Source organism: Pseudophryne corroboree, chromosome 6, assembly GCF_028390025.1.
Source record: "Pseudophryne corroboree isolate aPseCor3 chromosome 6, aPseCor3.hap2, whole genome shotgun sequence".
Classification (NCBI taxonomy): domain Eukaryota; kingdom Metazoa; phylum Chordata; class Amphibia; order Anura; family Myobatrachidae; genus Pseudophryne; species Pseudophryne corroboree.
Window position 1 is genome coordinate 456,834,226 of NC_086449.1, and position 21,116 is coordinate 456,855,341.

General features: G+C 46.6%; 1 protein-coding gene across 2 annotated transcripts in view; it reads right to left on the reverse strand.

Annotated features, from left to right (window-relative positions):
- Positions 1–338: 338 nt before the first annotated feature.
- The window catches only part of TUBGCP6 (tubulin gamma complex component 6), a 240,780-nt gene continuing 220,002 nt past the window's right edge, over positions 339–21,116 (reverse strand). For both annotated transcript variants that reach the window (XM_063927151.1, XM_063927152.1), the window contains exons 23-26: positions 20,313–20,445; positions 1,608–1,821; positions 651–850; positions 339–506 (exon numbers count right to left, since the gene is read on the reverse strand). In XM_063927151.1, coding sequence (XP_063783221.1) covers positions 415–506; positions 651–850; positions 1,608–1,821; positions 20,313–20,445 — 639 coding nt within the window. In that variant the 3' untranslated portion in view covers positions 339–414. The remainder of the gene's footprint in view (positions 507–650; positions 851–1,607; positions 1,822–20,312; positions 20,446–21,116) is intronic.

The window sequence follows — 21,116 nt, forward strand, 5'->3', positions numbered from 1 at the left end:
TCCAGGAGTCTAGTGCTCCCCTCACTGAAGCCGACGCGTCCCGTCTGTGCATGCGCAGGACTCTGTGCTCTCGGCAGGACGCAGTGGCTGCTAGGAGGTCGGGGCGCAGAGCCAGTGCTGGGTGCTGAGCAGAGAAGCACTGAACTTCCCTGCTGTCTCTGCACCCAAGTTCAGGTTGCGCCATCCTGAAATGGCAAACCTGAACTTCATGGAGAAGGACTTCTCCGTGAAAACCTGCTCCATGAATAGCAGGAAGCAAAGAAAACCCCACAATGAGGAGGGTGTATACATTCACAAATTAGAGCAAATCTGGCAACATAATAGAGCTTTGGTTTTTATCAAAACAATAACGTTTATTTTATTTTACATACAATTATAATGTACATATTACAGGCATATGTGTTTACACACTGTTTAGTTTTCTTTATAGTAACTATTGAAGTTAATGCGCAATAAGAAATCCTCCAGATGTGGTTGATAGCCGCGACTTACAAGCTTGGTCACTACTAGAAAAACAAAGAAAGCAAACAATGTTTCATTTTGCATGGTTATGGTAATTGCAGAATATATACTGTAGTAATGTATGATGAACTGTACAAATTACTGAGGCTTGGTCTGTTCCATAGGATAGAAAAAGAACTAAATCTTACCTTCAAAAAGAAAGTCTGAATAATACTTGAAGGTATCATAGGACTGCTGCATTAATCCGTAGTTGGGATGGCTAGCCATTTGCTTTTCTTTGTCACAAATCCATGGCTGGGAAATGAGTTGAATCCGGAATTTCAGAATAAGACTAAAGATGCTGTGAATGATGTTCATTAATGGGGCAGCTTTCTCTGTGAGAAGACCCCTGGAGAATATAAACAGCAAATCAGAAGCAGTCATAATTTGAAGAAAACTAAATATACATCAGAATGCTTGATATATAATTAAGTAAATCCTTAAAATCCACAACTTATAATAAATATTTCCAAACATTGGGCCTTATTCAGGTTTGTTAGCAAACCAAAAAAGCACATTAATGGGCAAAACCATGTTGCACTGTAGGTGGGGCAGATGTAACATGCAGGGATAGTTAGATTTGGGTGGGTTATATTGTTTCTGTGCAGGGTAGATACTGGCTGCTTTATTTTTACACTGCAATTTAGATTTCAATTTAAACACACTCCACCCAAACCTAACTCTGCACATGTTACATCTGCCCCACCTGCAACATGGTTTTGCCCATTAGTGTGCTTTTTTGGTTTGCTAACAAACCAGAATAATCCCCATTATTAGTTTTTCTGCTGAAAGCTATTTAAGCATAACACTGGTAGGGTGCAGCCACATGGTTTAAAAAACAAAACCAAACACTAAGAAGCTGATTCAAGTCGGTGTAATGTCCCCACCAAACATCACGCATATTTGCCTATTACGGCAGGCAGAACATCTCACCAGTTTTCCTGTGCACATTCAAGGAGTGCAATATTTATAGTTGCAAAGTTCTGTGGAGTTAGGATTACTAGGTTTTTAAAAGCACTTGATAAATGCTGGCAAATAAAACAAAGTACATAACAATATGACAAACAATTCGGATGAATAAAAAATGTTCCGTTTAAGCTGATTACCTAAAGAGTGCCTTATTGAGGTATTCTGTGTGCGTCTTACGAATCTCCTCAAGGTTGCTGACTGTGCGAAGTTTGTTTCTGAATTCGCTCCAAGTAACATGAAGAATCTGGTTAGCAATATAACCCTGAATAACTTTTACAAAGTGCTGCATTTCATGGCGATAAAGCTGGAGCTGCCGATACTGAACTGAGCTAGATGCCTGATTCACTAAAGCTGTAAAGGATAAAAACACACACAATTAGGTATACTACTAATAACTCCTTACTGTTATAGAAGAATGTACAATCTCACAAACCTGATATATATTTTCCAACTTCAAGCTTTTAGGATATTATGTACAATACATGCAGACTCAAAAGAAACAGAATAAGCAATCTGCCCAAGCCATGATAACTACACATCCATATTCTAGATCAGGCCTGGCCAACCTGTGGCTCTCCAGCTGTTTGGAAACTACAAGTCTCAGCATGCTTTATCAGTGGAACTGTGGGAAGGTCACAACAGCTGGCTCTCCAGGTTGGTCAGGCCTGTCCTAGATGCTGTAACATGTAGGAGAAGGTGCTGCTGCTGCCTGCCATGACAGCGCTTTCCCCTATCCTATACAATCCAGTAACTGTTAGGGCTGAAACACACACGCCGGGTTTTGCCGGCCGGGAAAAAGCCGGATGGCTTTTTCCCGTGCCGGCATTGTAATTAACAGTGTGAGGGGTAGGGTCCTTTCACACAGCATGGCCCCGGCCCGGCTGCCAGGTTGCAGCTGGAAATATCCACTGGAAGGTTCGGCTGCCGTGCCGGGGCCGTGCCGTCTTTGTAGCCAATGAACCGCGTGTGTGAATGAGAGCGTTCACACACAACAGGTTTTTTTCAAGCCGTGTCTGCTGCCGCGCATGCGCACAGCATTACACACGGAACAAAGCCGTTGTGTGTGATAGACTCTGCCGGGTGGTAAAAAGCCGGACAAAGTTTGTCCGGCTTTTTGCCATCCGGTGTACACCGAAGCGTGTGTTACAGCCCTTAAGAGTGTATAAGCAATGGAGAACAACCTCTTTAAAACTCCAACTCCTCCTTTCCCCATCACGGCTTAGGAGATGTATAAGGGTATCACAAAGCAGTTACAAGGAGAGAGAGGAGAGAAAATACACCTCCATGACAAATATAATATTTTCGCAGAGACTTACTTTAGGACCATTATAGAGTGAAATAATTATACTCTGAGTAAAACAGCATTTCATTCGTCAGCCATCCAAAATGTTTTGGCTTCTTTTATAAAATACATATTTGTCATCTGATGCATGTATTAAGTGTTTGCATGACAAATGTATATCAATAAATAGAAATAGCCACAATGTAAACTTAATAAGTTCTTAGCGTGAAGAAAGAATCTGAAACCATTAACCCTAACTTCACATTGCCATGAAAAAAAAAAATTTGTATTTAGGGGTTCTTATCTGTTAAATCCTTTTCTCGGAGTCCATAAAGGGGCAATGGAACCATGGGGGTATGGGGTGAGCTGAGGAATCTGGGCACCAGAAAGTTAAAGATTTGCATCAGCAGCACAGACTCCTCCTCCCCTATGCACCCCATCTGCCTGCAGCAGCCAGTTTATAACAAGTCCAAGACCTGCCATTGTGGAATGGGAGCGAACTAAGGGCCAGAACCAGCTTATTAGCCTCAGTCTAAGCCTGTTCGATCACCAATCGTATCCAACGCACTGGAGTTTACTTGGTAGTCGGCTAACCCCATTTGTTGACATCATAAAGGACAAACAGGGATTCCAACCGCCAAATATCTGTGGTGGTGTCCATGTAGATGCAGAGAGACCTCACTACATCTAAGGTAGCCAAAGAAGGATAAAGTGGAGTCTGGAAGAAAGGGGACCACAAGGTCCTGATTTAGATAAAATCTAGACACCACCGTCGGCAAGTAACCTAGTTTGGTCCAAAGGACAGCACAGTCAGGGTGAAAGATAAGTAAGGGGGATTTATGAGATAAAGTGCTCAAACCCTACACCCTGCAGGCTGAAGCAATAGGCAACCGTAAAAGTTTCCCACATGAGCCAGTGAAGGTCCACTGAGTCCAGAGGTTCGAAAGAATGAGACTGAAGGGCTCGCAGTACCAGCAGCAAGTTCCAATGATCCACTGGTGGAAGGAAAAGTTGTAGAATATGTGAAACCCCTGAAGAAAGGTTTGCACTGCTGGCACTGAAAAAGGACAAAAAGGGCAGACAAGGGAGGAAAGGCGAAGGCCCATATCTAGACTTGCCTGCAAAAATTATTCAACTCAGTAAAGGCAAAACTGTTGGAATAACCTTTATTTATGTTAAACCAATCAAAATAGGCTGCCACACCCGATAATAAATGCTGGCAGAATGCATGGTACAGACCACAGAATTGAAGAAACCCTTAACCCTCAAAAGGGCTGCATCAATATCCACCCTTTCAAAGCTAGCTGAGCAGAGAAACGGTGTGGCTACTAACAGCTGTTTGAGATCAGGGCACCAAGCCCATTGTAGCCAGTCTGGTGCCATGAGGATGACAAAACTGCCCTTCAGTTTGCAGAGAATGTTAAGAAGAATCGCAATCGGGGGGAAGATGTAAATGAGCGGAAACATCCAGGGAACTGAGAGTGCGTTTACCAGCAGAGCCCCCAGATCTGGGTATGGTAGTACTGGGAAAATAAGAATTTACTTACCGATAATTCTATTTCTCGGAGTCCGTAGTGGATGCTGGGGTTCCTGAAAGGACCATGGGGAATAGCGGCTCCGCAGGAGACAGGGCACAAAAAAGTAAAGCTTTTACCAGATCAGGTGGTGTGCACTGGCTCCTCCCCCTATGACCCTCCTCCAGACTCCAGTTAGGTACTGTGCCCGGACGAGCGTACACAATAAGGGAGGCAATTTGAATCCCGGGTAAGACTCATACCAGCCACACCAATCACACCGTACAACTTGTGATCTAAACCCAGTTAACAGTATGATAACAGAAAGAGCCTCTTAAAGATGGCTCCTTAACAATATAACCCGAATTTGTTAACAATAACTATGTACAGTATTGCAGATAATCCGCACTTGGGATGGGCGCCCAGCATCCACTACGGACTCCGAGAAATAGAATTATCGGTAAGTAAATTCTTATTTTCTCTATCGTCCTAAGTGGATGCTGGGGTTCCTGAAAGGACCATGGGGATTATACCAAAGCTCCCAAACGGGCGGGAGAGTGCGGATGACTCTGCAGCACCGAATGAGAGAATTCCAAGTCCTCTTTTGCCAGGGTATCAAATTTGTAGAATTTTACAAACGTGTTTTCCCCCGACCACGTAGCTGCTCGGCAGAATTGTAATGCCGAGACCCCTCGGGCAGCCGCCCAAGATGAGCCCACCTTCCTTGTGGAATGGGCCTTAACAGATTTAGGCTGTGGCAGGCCTGCCACAGAATGAGCAAGTTGAATTGTGTTACAAATCCAACGAGCAATCGTCTGCTTAGAAGCAGGGGCACCCAACTTGTTGGGTGCATATAGTATCAACAGCGAGTCAGATTTTCTGACTTCAGCCGTCCTTGAAATGTATATTTTTAAGGCTCTGACAACGTCCAACAACTTGGAGTCCTCCAAGTCGCCAGTGGCCGCAGGCACCACAATAGGTTGGTTCAGGTGAAACGCTGATACCACCTTAGGGAGAAAATGCGGACGAGTCCTCAGTTCTGCCCTATCCGAATGGAAGATTAGATAAGGGCTTTTATAAGATAAAGCCGCCAATTCAGATACTCTCCTGGCGGAAGCCAGGGCCAGTAACATAGTCACTTTCCATGTGAGATATTTAAAATCCACCTTTTTCAATGGTTCAAACCAATGGGATTTGAGGAAATCTAAAACTACATTTAGATCCCACGGTGCCACCGGAGGCACCACAGGAGGCTGTATATGCAGTACTCCTTTAACAAAAGTCTGTACCTCAGGAACTGAGGCCAATTCTTTTTGGAAGAATATTGACAGGGCCGAAATTTGAACCTTAATAGATCTCAATTTGAGACCCATAGACAATCCTGATTGTAGGAAATGTAGGAAACGACCCAGTTGAAATTCCTCCGTCGGAACACTCCGATCCTCGCACCACGCGACATATTTTCGCCAAATGCGGTGATAATGTTTCGCGGTGACTTCCTTCCTTGCCTTAATCAAGGTAGGAATGACTTCTTCTGGAATGCCTTTCCCTTTTAGGATCTGGCGTTCAACCGCCATGCCGTCAAACGCAGCCGCGGTAAGTCTTGAAAGAGACAGGGACCCTGTTGTAGCAGGTCCCTTCTCAGAAGTAGAGGGCACGGGTCGTCCGTGACCAACTCTTGAAGTTCCGGGTACCAAGTCCTTCTTGGCCAATCCGGAGCCACTAGTATTGTTCTTACTCCTCCTCACCGTATAATCTTCAATACCTTTGGTATGAGAGGCAGAGGAGGAAACACATATACTGATTTGTACACCCAAGGTGTTACCAGTGCGTCCACAGCTATTGCCTGTGGATCTCTTGACCTGGCGCAATACTTGTCCAGTTTCTTGTTGAGGCGAGACGCCATCATGTCTACCATTGGTCTTTCCCAACAGTTTATTAGCATGTGGAAGACTTCTGGATGAAGACCCCCCTCTCCCGGGTGAATATCGTGTCTGCTGAGGAAGTCTGCTTCCCAGTTGTCCACGCCCGGGAAGAACACTGCTGACAGTGCTATTACGTGATTCTCCGCCCAGCGAAGAATGTTGGCAGCTTCTGCCATTGCACTCCTGCTTCTTGTGCCGCCCTGTCTGTTTACATGGGCGACCGCCGTGATGTTGTCCGACTGAATCAACACCGGTTTTCCTTGCAGGAGTGGTTCCGCCTGGCTTAGAGCATTTTAGATTGCTCTTAGTACCAGAATGTTTATGTGAAGAGACTTTTCCAGGTTCGTCCATACCCCCTGGAAGTTTCTTCCTTGTGTGACTGCTCCCCAACCTCTCAGGCTGGCGTCCGTGGTCACCAGGATCAAATCCTGTATGCCGAATCTGCGGCCCTCCAATAGATGAGCCTTTTGCAACCACCACAGAAGATATACCCTTGTCCTTGGCGACAGGGTTATTCGCAGGTGCATCTGAGGATGCGACCCTGACCATTTGTCCAACAGATCCCTTTGGAAAATTCTTGCATGGAATCTGCCGAATGGAATTGCTTCGTAAAAAGCCACCATTTTTCCCAGGACTCTTGTGCATTGATGTACAGACACCTTTCCTGGTTTTAGGAGGTTCCTGACAGGTCGGATAACTCCTTGGCTTTTTCCTCGGGAAGAAAAACCTTTTTCTGAACCGTGTCCAGAATCATCCCTAGGAACAGCAGACGTATCGTCGGAAAACAGCTGCGATTCTTGGAATATTTAGAATCCAGTCGTGCCGTCGAAGAACTACTTTAGATAGTGCTCTTCCGACCTCCAACTGTTCTCTGGAACTTGCCCTTTTTAGGTCGTGCAAGTAAGGGATAATTTAGATGCCTTTTTTCTTTGAAGAAACATCTTTTCGGCCATTACCTTGGTAAAAAGGCCCGGGGTGCCGTGGATAATTCAAACGGCATCGTCTGAAACTGATATTGACAGTTCTGTACCACGAACCAGAGGTACCCTTGATGAGAAGGACAAAATTTGGACATGGAGGTAATCCTTGATGTCCAGGGACACCATATAGTCCCCTTTTTTCCGGTTCGCTATCACTGCTCTGAGTGACTTTATCTCGATTTGAACCTTTTATGTAAGTGTTCAAAACATTTTAGATTTAGACTATGTGTCACCAAGCCGTCTGGCTTCAGTACCACAATATAGTGTGGAAAAATAATACCCTTTTCCTTGTCGTAGGAGGGGTACTTTGATTATCACCTGCTGGATATACAGCTTGTGAATTGTTTCCAATGCTGCCTCCCTGTCGGAGGGAGCCGTTGGTAAAGCAGACTTCAGGAACCTGCGAGGAGAAGATGTCTCGACTCTCCAATCTTTACCCCTGGGATAATACTCGTACGATCTAGGGGTCAACTTGCGAGTGATCCCACTGCGCCCTGAGACTCTTGAGACTACCCCCCCACCTTGAGTCCGCTTGCACGGCCCCAGCGTCATGCTGAGGACTTGGCAGACGCGGTGGAGGGCTTCTTTTCCTGGGAAAGGGCTGCCTGCTGCAGTCTACTTCCCTTACCTCTATGTCTGGGCAGATATGACTGGCCTTTTGCCTGCATGCCCTCATGGGAAAGGAAAGATTGAGGCTGAAAAGACGGTGTCTTTTTTAGCTGAGATGTAACTTGGGGTAAAAAAGGTTGGATTTCCCAGCTGTTGCTGTGGTCCCCAGGTCCGATGGACCGACCCCCAAATAACTCCTTCCCTTTATACAGCAATACTTCCATCTGCCGTATGGGATCTGTATCACCTGACCACTGTCGTGTCCCTGACATCTTCTGGGAGATATGGACAACGCACTTATCTTGATGCCAGAGAGCAAATATCCCTCTGTGCATCTCACATACATATATATAGAATGCATCCTATTAAATGCTCTACATGAATAAAATATTTTCAGTCAGGGAATCCGACCAAGCCAACCCAGCACTGCATCTCCAGGCTGATGGCGATCGCTGGTCGCAGTATAACCACCGTAAGTGTGTATATACTTTTTAGGATATTTTTCCAGCTTCCTATCAGCTGGCTCCTTGAGGGCGGCCGTATCTGGAGACGGTAACGCCACTTGATAAGCGTGTGAGCGCCTTATCACCCTAAGGGGTGTTTCCCAACGTACCCTAATTTCTGGCGGGAAAGGGTATAACGCCAATATTTGCTATCGGGGTAACCCTACGCATCATCACACACTTCATTTTATTTTATCTGATTCAGGAAAAACTACAGGTAGTTTTTTCACTCCCACATAATACCCTTTCTTGTGGTACTTGTAGTATCAGAAACACGTAACACCTCCTTCATTGCCCTTAACGTGTGGCCCTAATGAGAAATACGTTTGTTTATTCACCGTCGACACTGTATTCAGTGTCCGTGTCTGTGTCTGTGTCGACCGACTGAGGTAAATGGGCGTTTTTAAAACCCCTGACGGTGTTTCTGAGACGCCTGGACCGGTCCTAATAGATTGTCGGCCGTCTCATGTCGTCAACCGACCTTGCAGCGTGTTGACATTCTCACGTAATTCTCTAAATAAGCCATCCATTCCGGTGTCGACTCCCTAGAGAGTGACATCACCATTACAGGCAATTTCTCCGCCTCCTCACCAACATCGTCCTCATACATGTCGACACACACGTACCGACACACAGCACACACACCGGGAATGCTCTGACAGAGGACAGGACCCACTAGCCCTTTGGGGAGACAGAGGGAGAGTCTGCCAGCACACACCAAAAACGCTATAATTATATAGGGACAACCTTATATAAGTGTTTCTCCCTTATAGCATCTTTTATATATATACAATATCGCCAAAATCAGTGCCCCCCCTCTCTGTTTTAACCCTGTTTCTGTAGTGCAGTGCAGGGGAGAGCCTGGGAGCCTTCTCTCCAGCTTTTCTGTGAGAGAAAATGGCGCTGTGTGCTGAGGAGATAGGCCCCGCCCCTTTTTCGGCGGGCTCGTCTCCCGCTATTTTTGAAGTTAGGCAGGGGTTAAATATCTCCATATAGCCTCTGTGGGCTATATGTGAGGTATTTTTTGCCTCTAATAAGGTTTTTATTTGCCTCTCAGAGCGCCCCCCCCAGCGCTCTGCACCCTCAGTGACTGTTGTGTGAAGTGTGCTGAGAGGAAAATGGCGCACAGCTGCAGTGCTGTGCGCTACCTTTATGAAGACTCAGGAGTCTTCCGCCGCCGATTTTGGACCTCTTCTCTCTTCAGCGTCTGCAAGGGGGCCGGCGGCGCGGCTCCGGTGACCATCCAGGCTGTACCTGTGATCGTCCCTCTGGAGCTAGTGTCCAGTAGCCAAGCAGCAAATCCACTCTGCACGCAGGTGAGTTCACTACTTCTCCCCTAAGTCCCTCGTTGCAGTGATCCTGTTGCCAGCAGGACTCACTGTAAAGTAAAAAACCTAAGCTAAACTTTCTCTGAGCAGCTCTTTAGGAGAGCCACCTAGATTGCACCCTTCTCGTTCGGGCACAAAATCTAACTGGAGTCTGGAGGAGGGTCATAGGGGGAGGAGCCAGTGCACACCACCTGATCTGGTAAAAGCTTTACTTTTTTGTGCCCTGTCTCCTGCGGAGCCGCTATTCCCCATGGTCCTTTCAGGAACCCCAGCATCCACTTAGGACGATAGAGAAAGCTGGTTATTGTGTAAATAGTAAAAGCTGGAACACGTCTAGGTGGAGAGATCACTTGCCCTTCATGGACGTCTTGGCCGCAGAGGACACTAGCTTTTCTGGACCCAGGGATGTAAATTACAGAAAGAGCTGGGAAAAAACATTCAGCCCACTGATGTGAGTGTGACGTACCTCTTGGGACCAGAACAACTGGAACCAAAGATGGAGAAGAGAGCAGTTCCACCTGAACAGTAGGTAACTCCATCTGACACGGTCTGGAATGAAACTGGGCGTATTTCACCATATTGAAGTTGAGAACCAACTTGCCCAGTACCCACATGCAGAAGTCGATGACACCGGATGCATCCACAGTAGAGACTAAACCATGGACACTATCTAGTCACTGGGCAGGAAGGCACTTTGGGATTCAGAATGCAACAGAGCCCCCACATACTCCCGCATGACATATGCTCTAAGACTGATTTTTTGCCAATTGTGTGATTGCAGAAAGGGCACCGTCAAAAGGATCTGATCCTACAGAACCGTAGGGGACTGAGCTACAAGAAGTTGGTCGCCCAGATACGGAAGGATCTGTATTCACTGTTGTCGGAGGGCGGCTGCTATAACGTACATCACTTTCGTGAACACGAGCTGTTGAAAGTCCAAACGGTAGAGCTCAAAATTGGGTATGATCTAAGAGAACTGCAAATGAAGAACGTATTAGTGGTCCTTCCGAATGGGGATGTGTAAAATAGATTTCCTTGATATCCATGGATGTCATGAAATCCCTCGACTCCAAGGCCTGAATGATAGACCTGTGCTACTCCATCTTGAAACATGGAACCCTGTGTAAGACATTGAGGAATTTTAAATTGAGAATAGGGCGGTATGAGACTGCCAGCTTTTGAACGAGAAAAAAGGCTGGTGTGGAAACCAATCCCTCATTGAGGTAAAGGGATGGGACCGATGACTGCGGAGGCCAGGAGAGATTGGATGGACTCCTTTAAGGCACCTGCTTTTGCTAGTTTGACTTGGCAGGCCCACCGTAAAAAAACTGGTTTGGTGGGCATGGTACGATGGTTCTAACCCAGGAGTTGGAAGTTGTACTGAGCCAGACCTTGGACAAGAATGGAAGCCGGCCTCCCACTCTGGGGACCTCTAGGTGGTGATGGGGTGTTCTTGCTATCATGCTGCAGGTTTGCCAGTGGGATTAGCCTGACTAGAATTTACCACCTCTAGACAAGGGTCCTTGCGACCTGTGTGAAGACTGGCCTCTCGATATGCCATGGGGATGAAAGGCGCAAAAGGAATAGGCCCTAGGTTTTAGGGAAAAAATCTGTCTTTGACGCCACCATTGCTGCAATAATGTTATTCAATTCTGGCCTGAACAGAATATCTCCATTAAAAGCCAGGGATTCTAGAGCCTTATAGAACTCTGCATCAGCAGGCCAGGAATGAAGCCAGTGAGCTCTCTTGGTGGATATAGCCAAAGCTGAAATCTTAGAAGAGAGAACGCCGGAATCAATTGCCACCTCTCCCAGATATGAAGATGATCCCCCTCATGTAATCAACTATGGATAATAATTTGGAGGGTTCCCGGCATGGAAACCTTCCTCCAGGGAATCTACTCACTGTTCCAAAGCCTTAGCAACCCAGGCCACAGCAAGAGCTGGCAGCAAGGCCGGGCCAGCATTGGAAAAGATGGCTTTAACAAAATTTTAAATCTTATGATCCACAGAGTCCTTAAGGATGTCACTTTAAGAATTGGGAGAGCAGTAGACTTTACTAGTATCAAAATGTGAGCATCAACAGGAGGAGGAATTCCCCATTTAGCCCTTTCTTCAGAGGATGCGGATATAAATTTTGAACGTGCTTTGAAACAAGGAAACGTTTCTTAGACTCTCTGCCAGTAGGTCCTGCAGTTGAGCAGTGGAAAGGAAGGAAATAGCTTCTTCCGTTTGAAGAAAGACATCTCCTTAAGTGGGGTACAGTCTGAATCCTTAATAAGTAATGTGGACTTGACTGCCGTGATTAACGCCTCCACATGGGTTAGACTGATTGCCACCTGAAGAAAGGAGGAATTGAGGTCTGTATCTTGTGGAAATTCTATGTCAGGTTATGAGGGCATTTTGGAATCCAACTCATCTGCAGACTGAAATGGAGTGGCATTCCGACGTCTGGATAATCGCCAAGTAGTCTGGAAATCCAAAATCCGTTGAGGGGAATTGGAAACCTTGACAAGGCCTTGAACGGATTGTAAAAATCTGTGAACCCAGGGAGGCTCCACTGGAGTGGAGGTAAACCCCTCAGTGACTGCAGGAAAGGACCTGCACAAGGGGTTGGAATCGGCAACTTTCTTAGAAGCAGCCGTTTTGCCTACTCCAACATGGTGTGAGACAGGTTTGATGCCCACGCTGGTTCCTGTCGGTGGTCCACAACTGGGGAAGGTGTTGAAGACAATGACAGATTCTCCTGACACTTTTTGCAAGCACTGGGCCTTGGCAGTATATATAGTCACAGAGCACATACAAGGGACTGTGTGCATTGGGGAGCACTAAGTAAAAAGATAACCAAGGGAAATATACAAGGCGTACACTGAGCCAGCTCTGACGATGGGGGATGGCAGCTGAGAACTGGATTCCCGTGCCACTGGAAGCTTCTTACCTGGACCACGCTGTTCCTGCCACGGTTGTCCCTGCTGTGTGTCCGGGGACTGGCTGGTATCACTAACTCCGTTGCCAGTGTGCCAGCCACCAGAATGGGGTCTCTTCTGGCGCGGTCGGCGGGAGACATTATAAGCTGCACAGTTGCCCAACCAATACAGTAGTAAAAAATTAATTAGAGCGACAGAAATAGGGGTCCTGAAGGCAGACAAAAAATGTTCCCAGATCCTGGGGCAACAAGAAAAACTGGTTGTTGCAGGCAGAGGCATGGGGATAGGGGAGGGAAAATCTTTGCTACTGATACAAAGCTGTAACTATTTAGTGCCCAGACTCCCCAGATCACTCAATACCCTTGTGGTTCCAGTGTCCTCCATGGATGACAGATGTGACAAATATGATTTAGAAGTACAGTGCATCCGGAAAGTATTCACAGCGCTTCACTTTTTCCACATTTTGTTATATTACTGTCTATTTCCAAAATGGAATAAATTCATGTTTCCCTCCAAATTGTACACACAATATCCCATAATTACGTGAAAAACGTTTTTTCAAATTTTTGTACATTTATTACAAATAAAAAAACTAAGAAATCACATGTACATAAGTATTCACAGCGTTTGCCATGAAGCTCAAAATTGAGCTAAGGTGCATACTGTTTCCACTGATCATCCTTGTGATGTTCCTACAACTGAATTGGAGTCCACCTGTGGTAAATTCAGTTGATTGGACATGATTTGGAAAGGGACATACCTGTCTATATAAGGTCCCACACTTGACAGGGCATGTCTGAGCACAAACCAAGCATGAAGTCAAATGAATGTCTGTAGACCTCTGAGACAGGATTGTCTCGAGGCACAAATCTGGGGAAGGGTACAGAAAAATATCTTCTGCTTTGAAGGTCCCAATGAGCACAGTGGCCTCCATCATCTGAAAATGGAAGAAGCGTGAAACCACCAGGACTCTTCCTAGAGCTGGCCGGCCATCTAAACTGAGCGATCGGGGGAGAAGGGTCCTAGTCAGGAGAACCTGATGGTCACTCTGTCAGAGCTACAGCATTCCTCTGTGGAGAGAGGAGAACCTTCTAGAAGGACAACCATCTCTGCAGCAATACACCAATAGGCCTGTATGGTAGAGTGGCCAGACGGAAGCCACTCCTTAGTAAAAAGCACATGGCAGCCTGCCTGGAGTTTGCCAAATGCACCTGAAGGACTCTCAGACCATGAGAAACAAAATTCTCTGGTCTGATGAGACAAAGATTGAACTCTTTGGCGTGAATGCCAGGTGTCATGTTTGGAGGAAAGGCACCGCTCATTACCAGGCCAATACCATCCCTACAGTCAAGCATGATGGTGGCAGCATCATGCTGTGGGGATGTTTTTCTGCAGCAGGAACTGGGAGACTAGTCAGGATAGAGTTAAAGATGAATGCAGCAATGTACAGAGACATCCTGGATGACAACCTGCTCCAGAGCGTTCTTGACCTCAGACTGGGGCAACTGTTCATCTTTCAGCAGGACAACTACCCTAAGCACACAGCCAATATATCAAAGGAGTGGCTTCAGGACAAGTCTGTGAATGTCCTTGAGTGGTCCAGCCAGAGCTCAGACTTGAATCCGATTGAACATCTCTGGAGAGATCTGAAAATGGCTGTGCACCAACGCTTCCCATCCAACCTAATGGAGTTTGAGAGGTGTGGCAAAGAAGAATGGGTGACACTGCCCAAAGATAGGTGTGCCAAGCTTGTGGCATCATATTCAAAAAGACTTGAGGCTTTAAAAGTATTGGATAAAGGCTGTGAATACTTATGTACTGTGATTTCTTAGTTTATTTTTAATAACATTTGCAAAAGTGTCCAAAAAAAGATTTTCACGTTGTCATTATGGGGTATTGTGTGTAGAATTTGGAGGGAAAAATAGGAATTTAATACCTACCGGTAATTCCTTTTCTCGTAGTCCGTAGTGGATACTGGGGAATACTAGATTACCATGGGGTATAGATCGGGTCCATTGGAGCCTGGCACTTTAAGAAATTAATAGTGTGTGCTGGCTCCTCCCCCCTATGCCCCTCGTAGCAGACTCAGTCTAGGAAACTGTGCCCGAGGAGATGGACATACTTTGAGAGAACGGTATAACACAAAAGCGGTGAGGTAACGAACCAACACACAAACAATAAGATAGCAGAGCTAACCAGAACAGAGGAAAGCAATGCTAACTATAGAAGGATAGCAACGCTAATCAAACATGGAACAGGGAAAGCAACAGCAAACCCAACCATAACACTTACAACCAGGTAAGCAGAAATGAAGCACTGAGGCGGGCGGCCAGTATCCACTACGGACAACGAGAAAAGGAATTACCGGTAGGTATTAAATTCCTATTTTCTCTTACATCCTAATGGATACTGAGGAATACTAGATTGCCATGGAGATGTCCCAAAGCTCCCAGAACGGGTGGGAGGGTGCTGAGACCACTGCAAAACTGCCTGACCAAACTAAAGGTCATCTTTGGCCAAAGTGTCAAACCTGTAGAATTTAACAAAGGTGTTCACAAAAGACCAAGGGGGTCATTCCGAGTTGTTCGCTCACAAGCTGCTTTTAGCAGCTTTGCACATGCTAAGCCGCCGCCTACTGGGAGTGAATCTTAGCTTATCAAAATTGCGAACAAAAGGTTAGCAGAATTGCGAATAGACACTTCTTAGCAGTTTCTGAGTAGCTCCACACTACCTCGGCATCTGCGATCAGTTCAGTCAGTTTCGTTCCTGGCTTGACGTCACAAACACACCCAGCGTTCGCCCAGACACTCCTCCGTTTCTCCAGCCACTCCCGCGTTTTTCCCAGAAACGGTAGCGTTTTTTCGCACACACCCAAAAAACGGCCAGTTTCCGCCCAGAAACACCCATTTCCTGTCAATCACATTACGATCACCAGAACGAAGAAAAAACCTCGTAATGCCGTGAGTAAAATACCTAACTGCATAGCAAATTTACTTGGCGCAGTCGCACTGCGGACATTGCGCATGCGCATTAGCGACTAATCGCTCCGTTGCGAGAAAAAAATAACGAGCGAACAACTCGGAATGACCCCCCCAAGTTGCTGCACGGCACAACTGTAATGCCAAGACGCCCAGGCAGCCGCCCAGGAAAAATCCACCGACCTTGTTGAGTGGGCCTGAACAGAACTCGGCAGCGGCAGAGCCGCCAAAGTATAGGCTTGTCAATTTGAGCCAATGAGCAATGGACTGTTTGGAGGCAGGACGACCAATTTTCTTAGCATCATAAAGTACGAAAAGCGAGTCCGACTTCCTGTGACGAGCCGTCCTTTTGATGTAAATCCTCAAAGCCCGTACTACATCCAGGGACTTTGGAGCAACTGAAGTGTCGGTTAAGACTTGAACCACAATAGGTTGATTCACATGAAAGGCCGATACCACTTTCGACAAAAACTGTGGGCAAGTTCTGAGCTCCGCCCTATCCTCGTGAAACACCAAGTAAGAGCTCTTACAGGACAAGGCCCCCAATTCCGACACACGCCTGGCCGAAGCCAAGGCCAGTAACAAAACAGTCTTCCACATCAGGTATTTCAAGTCAACCCTCTGCAAGGGTTCAAACCAATCCGACTGGAGAAAGGTCAACACCACATTGAGGTCCCACTGAGCAGTGGGAGGAACAAAGGGTGGCTGAATGTGCAACACCCTTTAAGAAAGGTCTGTACTTCAGGAAGTACTGTCAGTTGTTTCTGAAAGATAGAGAAACGAGATCTGAAACTTGATGGAGCCTAATCGTAGGCCCTTATCCACTCCTGCTTGCAGGAACAGTAGAAACCGGCCCGGACGGAATTCCACAGGAGAACAATTTCGACCCTCACACCAAGAAACATAATTCTTCCAGATATGGTGGTAATGTTTGGAGGTAACCATCTTACTGGCCTGAACCATAGTGGAAAGAAACTACCTTGGATGGAAGACCCTTCCTGGTTAAAATATCCCTCTCAACCTCCAGGCCGTCAAATGTAGCCGCTGTAAGTCTGGATAGACAAAGGGTCCTTGTTGAAGAAGGTCCTCGAGAAGAGCAAGAGGCCAGAGTTCCTCCAACGACAGGGTCAGGAGGTCCGCATACCAGACCCGCCGAGGCAATCAGAACTGCCCGAACCCTTTCCTTTTGAAGTCTTTTCAGAACTCTTGGGATTAGAGGAATCAGAGGAAACAAGTAAACGAGGTGGTAATTCCATGGCGTCGTCAGAGCGTCCATCGCAACCGCCTGCGGGTCCCTCGTTCTGGAGTAGTAACGATGGAGCTTCTTATTGAGACGAGAAGCCATCAGATCTATCTGTGAACAACCCCACCGGTGAACGAGTTGTTGAAACACCTGAGGGTGGAGGCCCCATTCCCCCGGATGGAGGTCGTGCCTGCTTAGGAAGTCCGCTTTCCAGTTATCCACTCCTGGAATGTAAACAGCCGAGATGGCTCTTGCGTTGGCTTCCGCCCAGAGGAGTATTCTTGACACCTCTCGCATTGCGGCCCTGCTTCTGGATCCTCCCTGCCGGTTGATGTACGCCGCCACCACCACCTGGATGGTCTGATTCCGAAGGAGGGATGAGGCCTGTATGAGAGCAATATGTAAATCGCCCCGAGTTCCAGGATGTTGATTGGAAGAGCAGATTCCTGAAAGGAACACGTCCCCTGGAACTGCACTCCTTGAATCACAGCCCCCCCAACCCCGGAGGCTGGCATCCGTTGTCAACAGAGTCCATGATAGGGTGTTGAAACTCCAACCCTCCATCAGATGGGAAACTTGTAGCCACCATAGTAGGGATATATGTGCTTTTGGTGACAGGGTTATATGCTGATGCGTGTGCAGGTGAGATATGGACCATTTGTCCAACAAATCCAGTTGCCCAGCAAGCAGATAAAAGGGTGAATCGAGACCAAGCAAAGTTTCAAGCACCATCCGGACCATAGACTGAATAGCCAAGACCTTGTCCCTGGGAAGGTAAACCTTCTGAGACACTGTATCCAGGATCATCCCCAGGAACTGAATTCTCTGAGACGGTTCCAAGTGAGATTTCTGGAAATTGAGTATCCATCCGTGCTCCGTAAGCAAACGAGTAGTCAAGTCGATGCTTTGCAGAAACTGTTCCCTGGACACCGCCTTTATCAGGAGATCGTTCAGGTATGGAATTATTTGTACACCCCTCATGCGCAGTTGAAGCTGGTAAGCCTGACCTGAAGAATCTGAGAGGGGGGAGTTCCTGGAATTCCAACCGGTACCCTTGGGATATGAGGTCCCTCACCCAAGGATCCCGGCAGGACTCCTTGGGTGAAGGCGAGCACCTACCTGAAAGTCGCCTTGCTGCTTGGGCCAACCGTCACGCGGAGGTCTTCGTGGAAGAAAATCCTGAGGCCTGGTCTGCAGGTCCAGCAGAAGCTGGTTTACGGGAATTACCGCGAGATCCTCTAGAAGCATTGGAGGCATCTCTGGCCCTGCCTCTGAATCTGGCCACCCGAAAGGACTGCAGGGAGGGTCCAGTATAGGGACGTTGGGCAGGTGGCAGAGCAGACAGCAGATATGTGGATTTACCTGCAGTTGCCTGAGATATCCACTTGTTCAGTTCTTCTCCTAACAAGGTATCACCTGTAAAAGGAAGGTTTTCAGCTCCTTTTTTGGAATCAGCATCCGCTGACCATTGACGCAGCAACAAAGGTCTACGAGTCGATACTGCCATAGCAGTGGTACGGCCATTAATGATACTAAGTTCATTACCAGCCTCACTCAAAGTTTGCAGTATCCTGGATGTGTTGTAGTAATGTAACTATCTCTTCTTGAGGTAGTGTAAGCAACCCTTTCAAAATTTCATCAGACCATTTTACCATGGCTCTAGAAATCCAGACGCATACTATGGTAGGGCGTTGGGCTACACCTGCTGCAGTATAAATTGATTTAAGAGTGGTTCCAATTTTGCAATCAACTGAGTCTTTAAGGGAAACAACCCCAGGTACAGGTAAAACTATCTTACGTGGCATCCTGGACAGAGAGGTATCCACTGTCGGTGGGGTTTCACAGACTTTCCTATCCTCTGTAGGGAATGGGAATGAATTTAACACCCGTTTAGGGGTAATAAATTTCTTTTTCAGGATTAATCCATGCTGCCCTAGCCAGGGAATCTAGTTCTTTAGAAACCGGGAAGGTTGCAGAGGACTTTGGCTTCACATTAGAATACACTTCCTCTGCCTGCTCTTCCTCCTTATTAGGGGTATTAAGCACCTCTCTAATGGCATAAATGAGGGCTTCAACACCCAGGAACAGGGAATCATCCTCGTCCACCTCAGCCTCTTCCTCATCAAGCTCTGGTAGTTCAGAATCAGAGTCAGATTGTAACAATTGAGGGAGAGTGCATATGTGAGAGACCAACAGGGGGGCTGAAGAGCCTGTCTGTGGTCAGCAGCAGTTACCATAAATGAGTCCATAGTTAGTTTCAGGGTTTGCCTTTCTTGTTTAGCCGTAGCTAACACTGAATTAATATTGGAAACCATAGTTTTAAATGATTCCTTCCACTCTGGTGCTTGCACATTCCTACCTTGTGAAGGAATTGAGCATTGGGTATAAGTGAACCCTGTGAGGAAGCTGTAGACCTAGCCTTGCATAAAGTACACACAGGCTTATTTGCAGACATGCTTGAGTAGAAACACACAGATAAGTATGAAAACACAGTGCAGTATTAGTGAAATATGCACACCAACCCAGACTACTCTGAAAGGAGAGACACAGAGAGAATATAAAACCAGCACACTACACCACAGACCGAGCAGCGCCCCGCTGGGCGATCTTTGAGTGTATTTTTCCACACATCGGTAGAACCGCAGATAATGAGCTCCCCCCTTCTCTATAACCCCCTGGTACCAGTGTACAATGGTGAATCAGTGGGTCCTGGAGAAGCAGTCTCCGCGTGCAGCAGCAGGAAAATGGCGCCGTTTGGCATCTGGTCCCGCTCTCCAGGAAGCCCCTCCCCCACAATGGCGCACGGCCCCTGCATTATTTTTATACTGGCTTTCTCTATAATGTGTGTAAAAGGAGAGTATACAGCCCCGTTTACGATTGCCAGTCTGGGTACTCAGTGTGCACTGCGGCCCGGAGCCGGGTGAACACTGTCCCTCATGCCGCCATCATGCACCAGGGACCTGCTAACCTGGTCCACAGTGTAACACCGCACCGCGTCTGTCTTCGGCATCTGTTAAGGGGTGGCTGCATGCTGCCGGCGTGGGCTCACTCTCTGGGAGTGTGAGAACATCACCTCAGGAGCTCAGTGTCCTGTCAGCTGGAATGACGAACCATTAACCCTAAGGAAGTTGGTTGGGTTCCCCCCTTAAGTCCCATGACGCAGGCAGACTGGTTGCCAACCAGTGTGCCTGAAAATAATAAACTAAAATTAATTTCTGAAAACAACTCTCTGGAGAGCAACAGAATGCACCCGACTCCTTGGGCACATTTTCTAAACTGAGTCTGCTAGGAGGGGCATAGGGGGGAGGAGCCAGCACACATTATTAGTTTCTTAAAGTGGCAGGCTCCAGTGGACCTGACCTATACCCCATGGTAATCTAGTATTCCCCAGTATCCACTAGGACGTAAGAGAAAAATGAATTTATTCCATTGTGAAATAAGGCTGTAACATAACAAAATGTGGAAAAATTGAAGCGCTGTGAATACTTTCCGGTTGCACTGTAAATGTTATCAACAAATCATGTTTTAGCGTATTCACAAGACACAGCTTTACCTGTCCGTTTTAAATGAAACCAAACGTCTCTTAGTGTCCAAACCATGTGCTTCAGTTGCAGCAGAAAAGAGAAAATCTTGTTGTATTTATTTATGCAAGTATCCGTTATGACGATGTTCAAAGGCCAATCAACCTTGAGCAGACCAAAGACATAAGTTAATACATATTTTAAAGATACCTAATACCAATATATAGAACAGTGGTTATCAATTATATATATTTATTATATATCAGAGAAATCAAAGTATTCATTGAGCTTAAAGAAATGGGAGTTACAGATGTACATGCAGTGGCACAGAGCTGCACAGGGAGTAAAAATAGGATTTTAATTACCTACCGGTAAATCCTTTTCTCATAGTCCGTAGAGGATACTGGGGTTCCATTTAGTACCATGGGGTATAGATGGGTCCACTAGGAGCCATGGGCACTTTAAGAACTTGATAGTGTGGGCTGGCTCCTCCCTCTATGCCCCTCCTACCAGACTCAGTCTAGGAAACTGTGCCCGAGGAGACGGACATACTTTGAGAGAAGGATAGATAAAGATAGTGGTGAGATTCCGAACCAGCACACACAAAACAGAGGAAAGCCATGCTAACCCAACATTAAACAGGAACAGCAACAGCTGAACCAACAATACTTAACCAAGTAACAGTGCAGGAGTAACGAAGCACTGGGCGGGCAACCCAGTATCCTCTACGGACTACGAGTAAAGGATTTACCGGTAGGTAATTAAAATCCTATTTTCTCTTACGTCCTAGAGGATACTGGGGTTCCATTTAGTACCATGGGGATGTACCAAAGCTC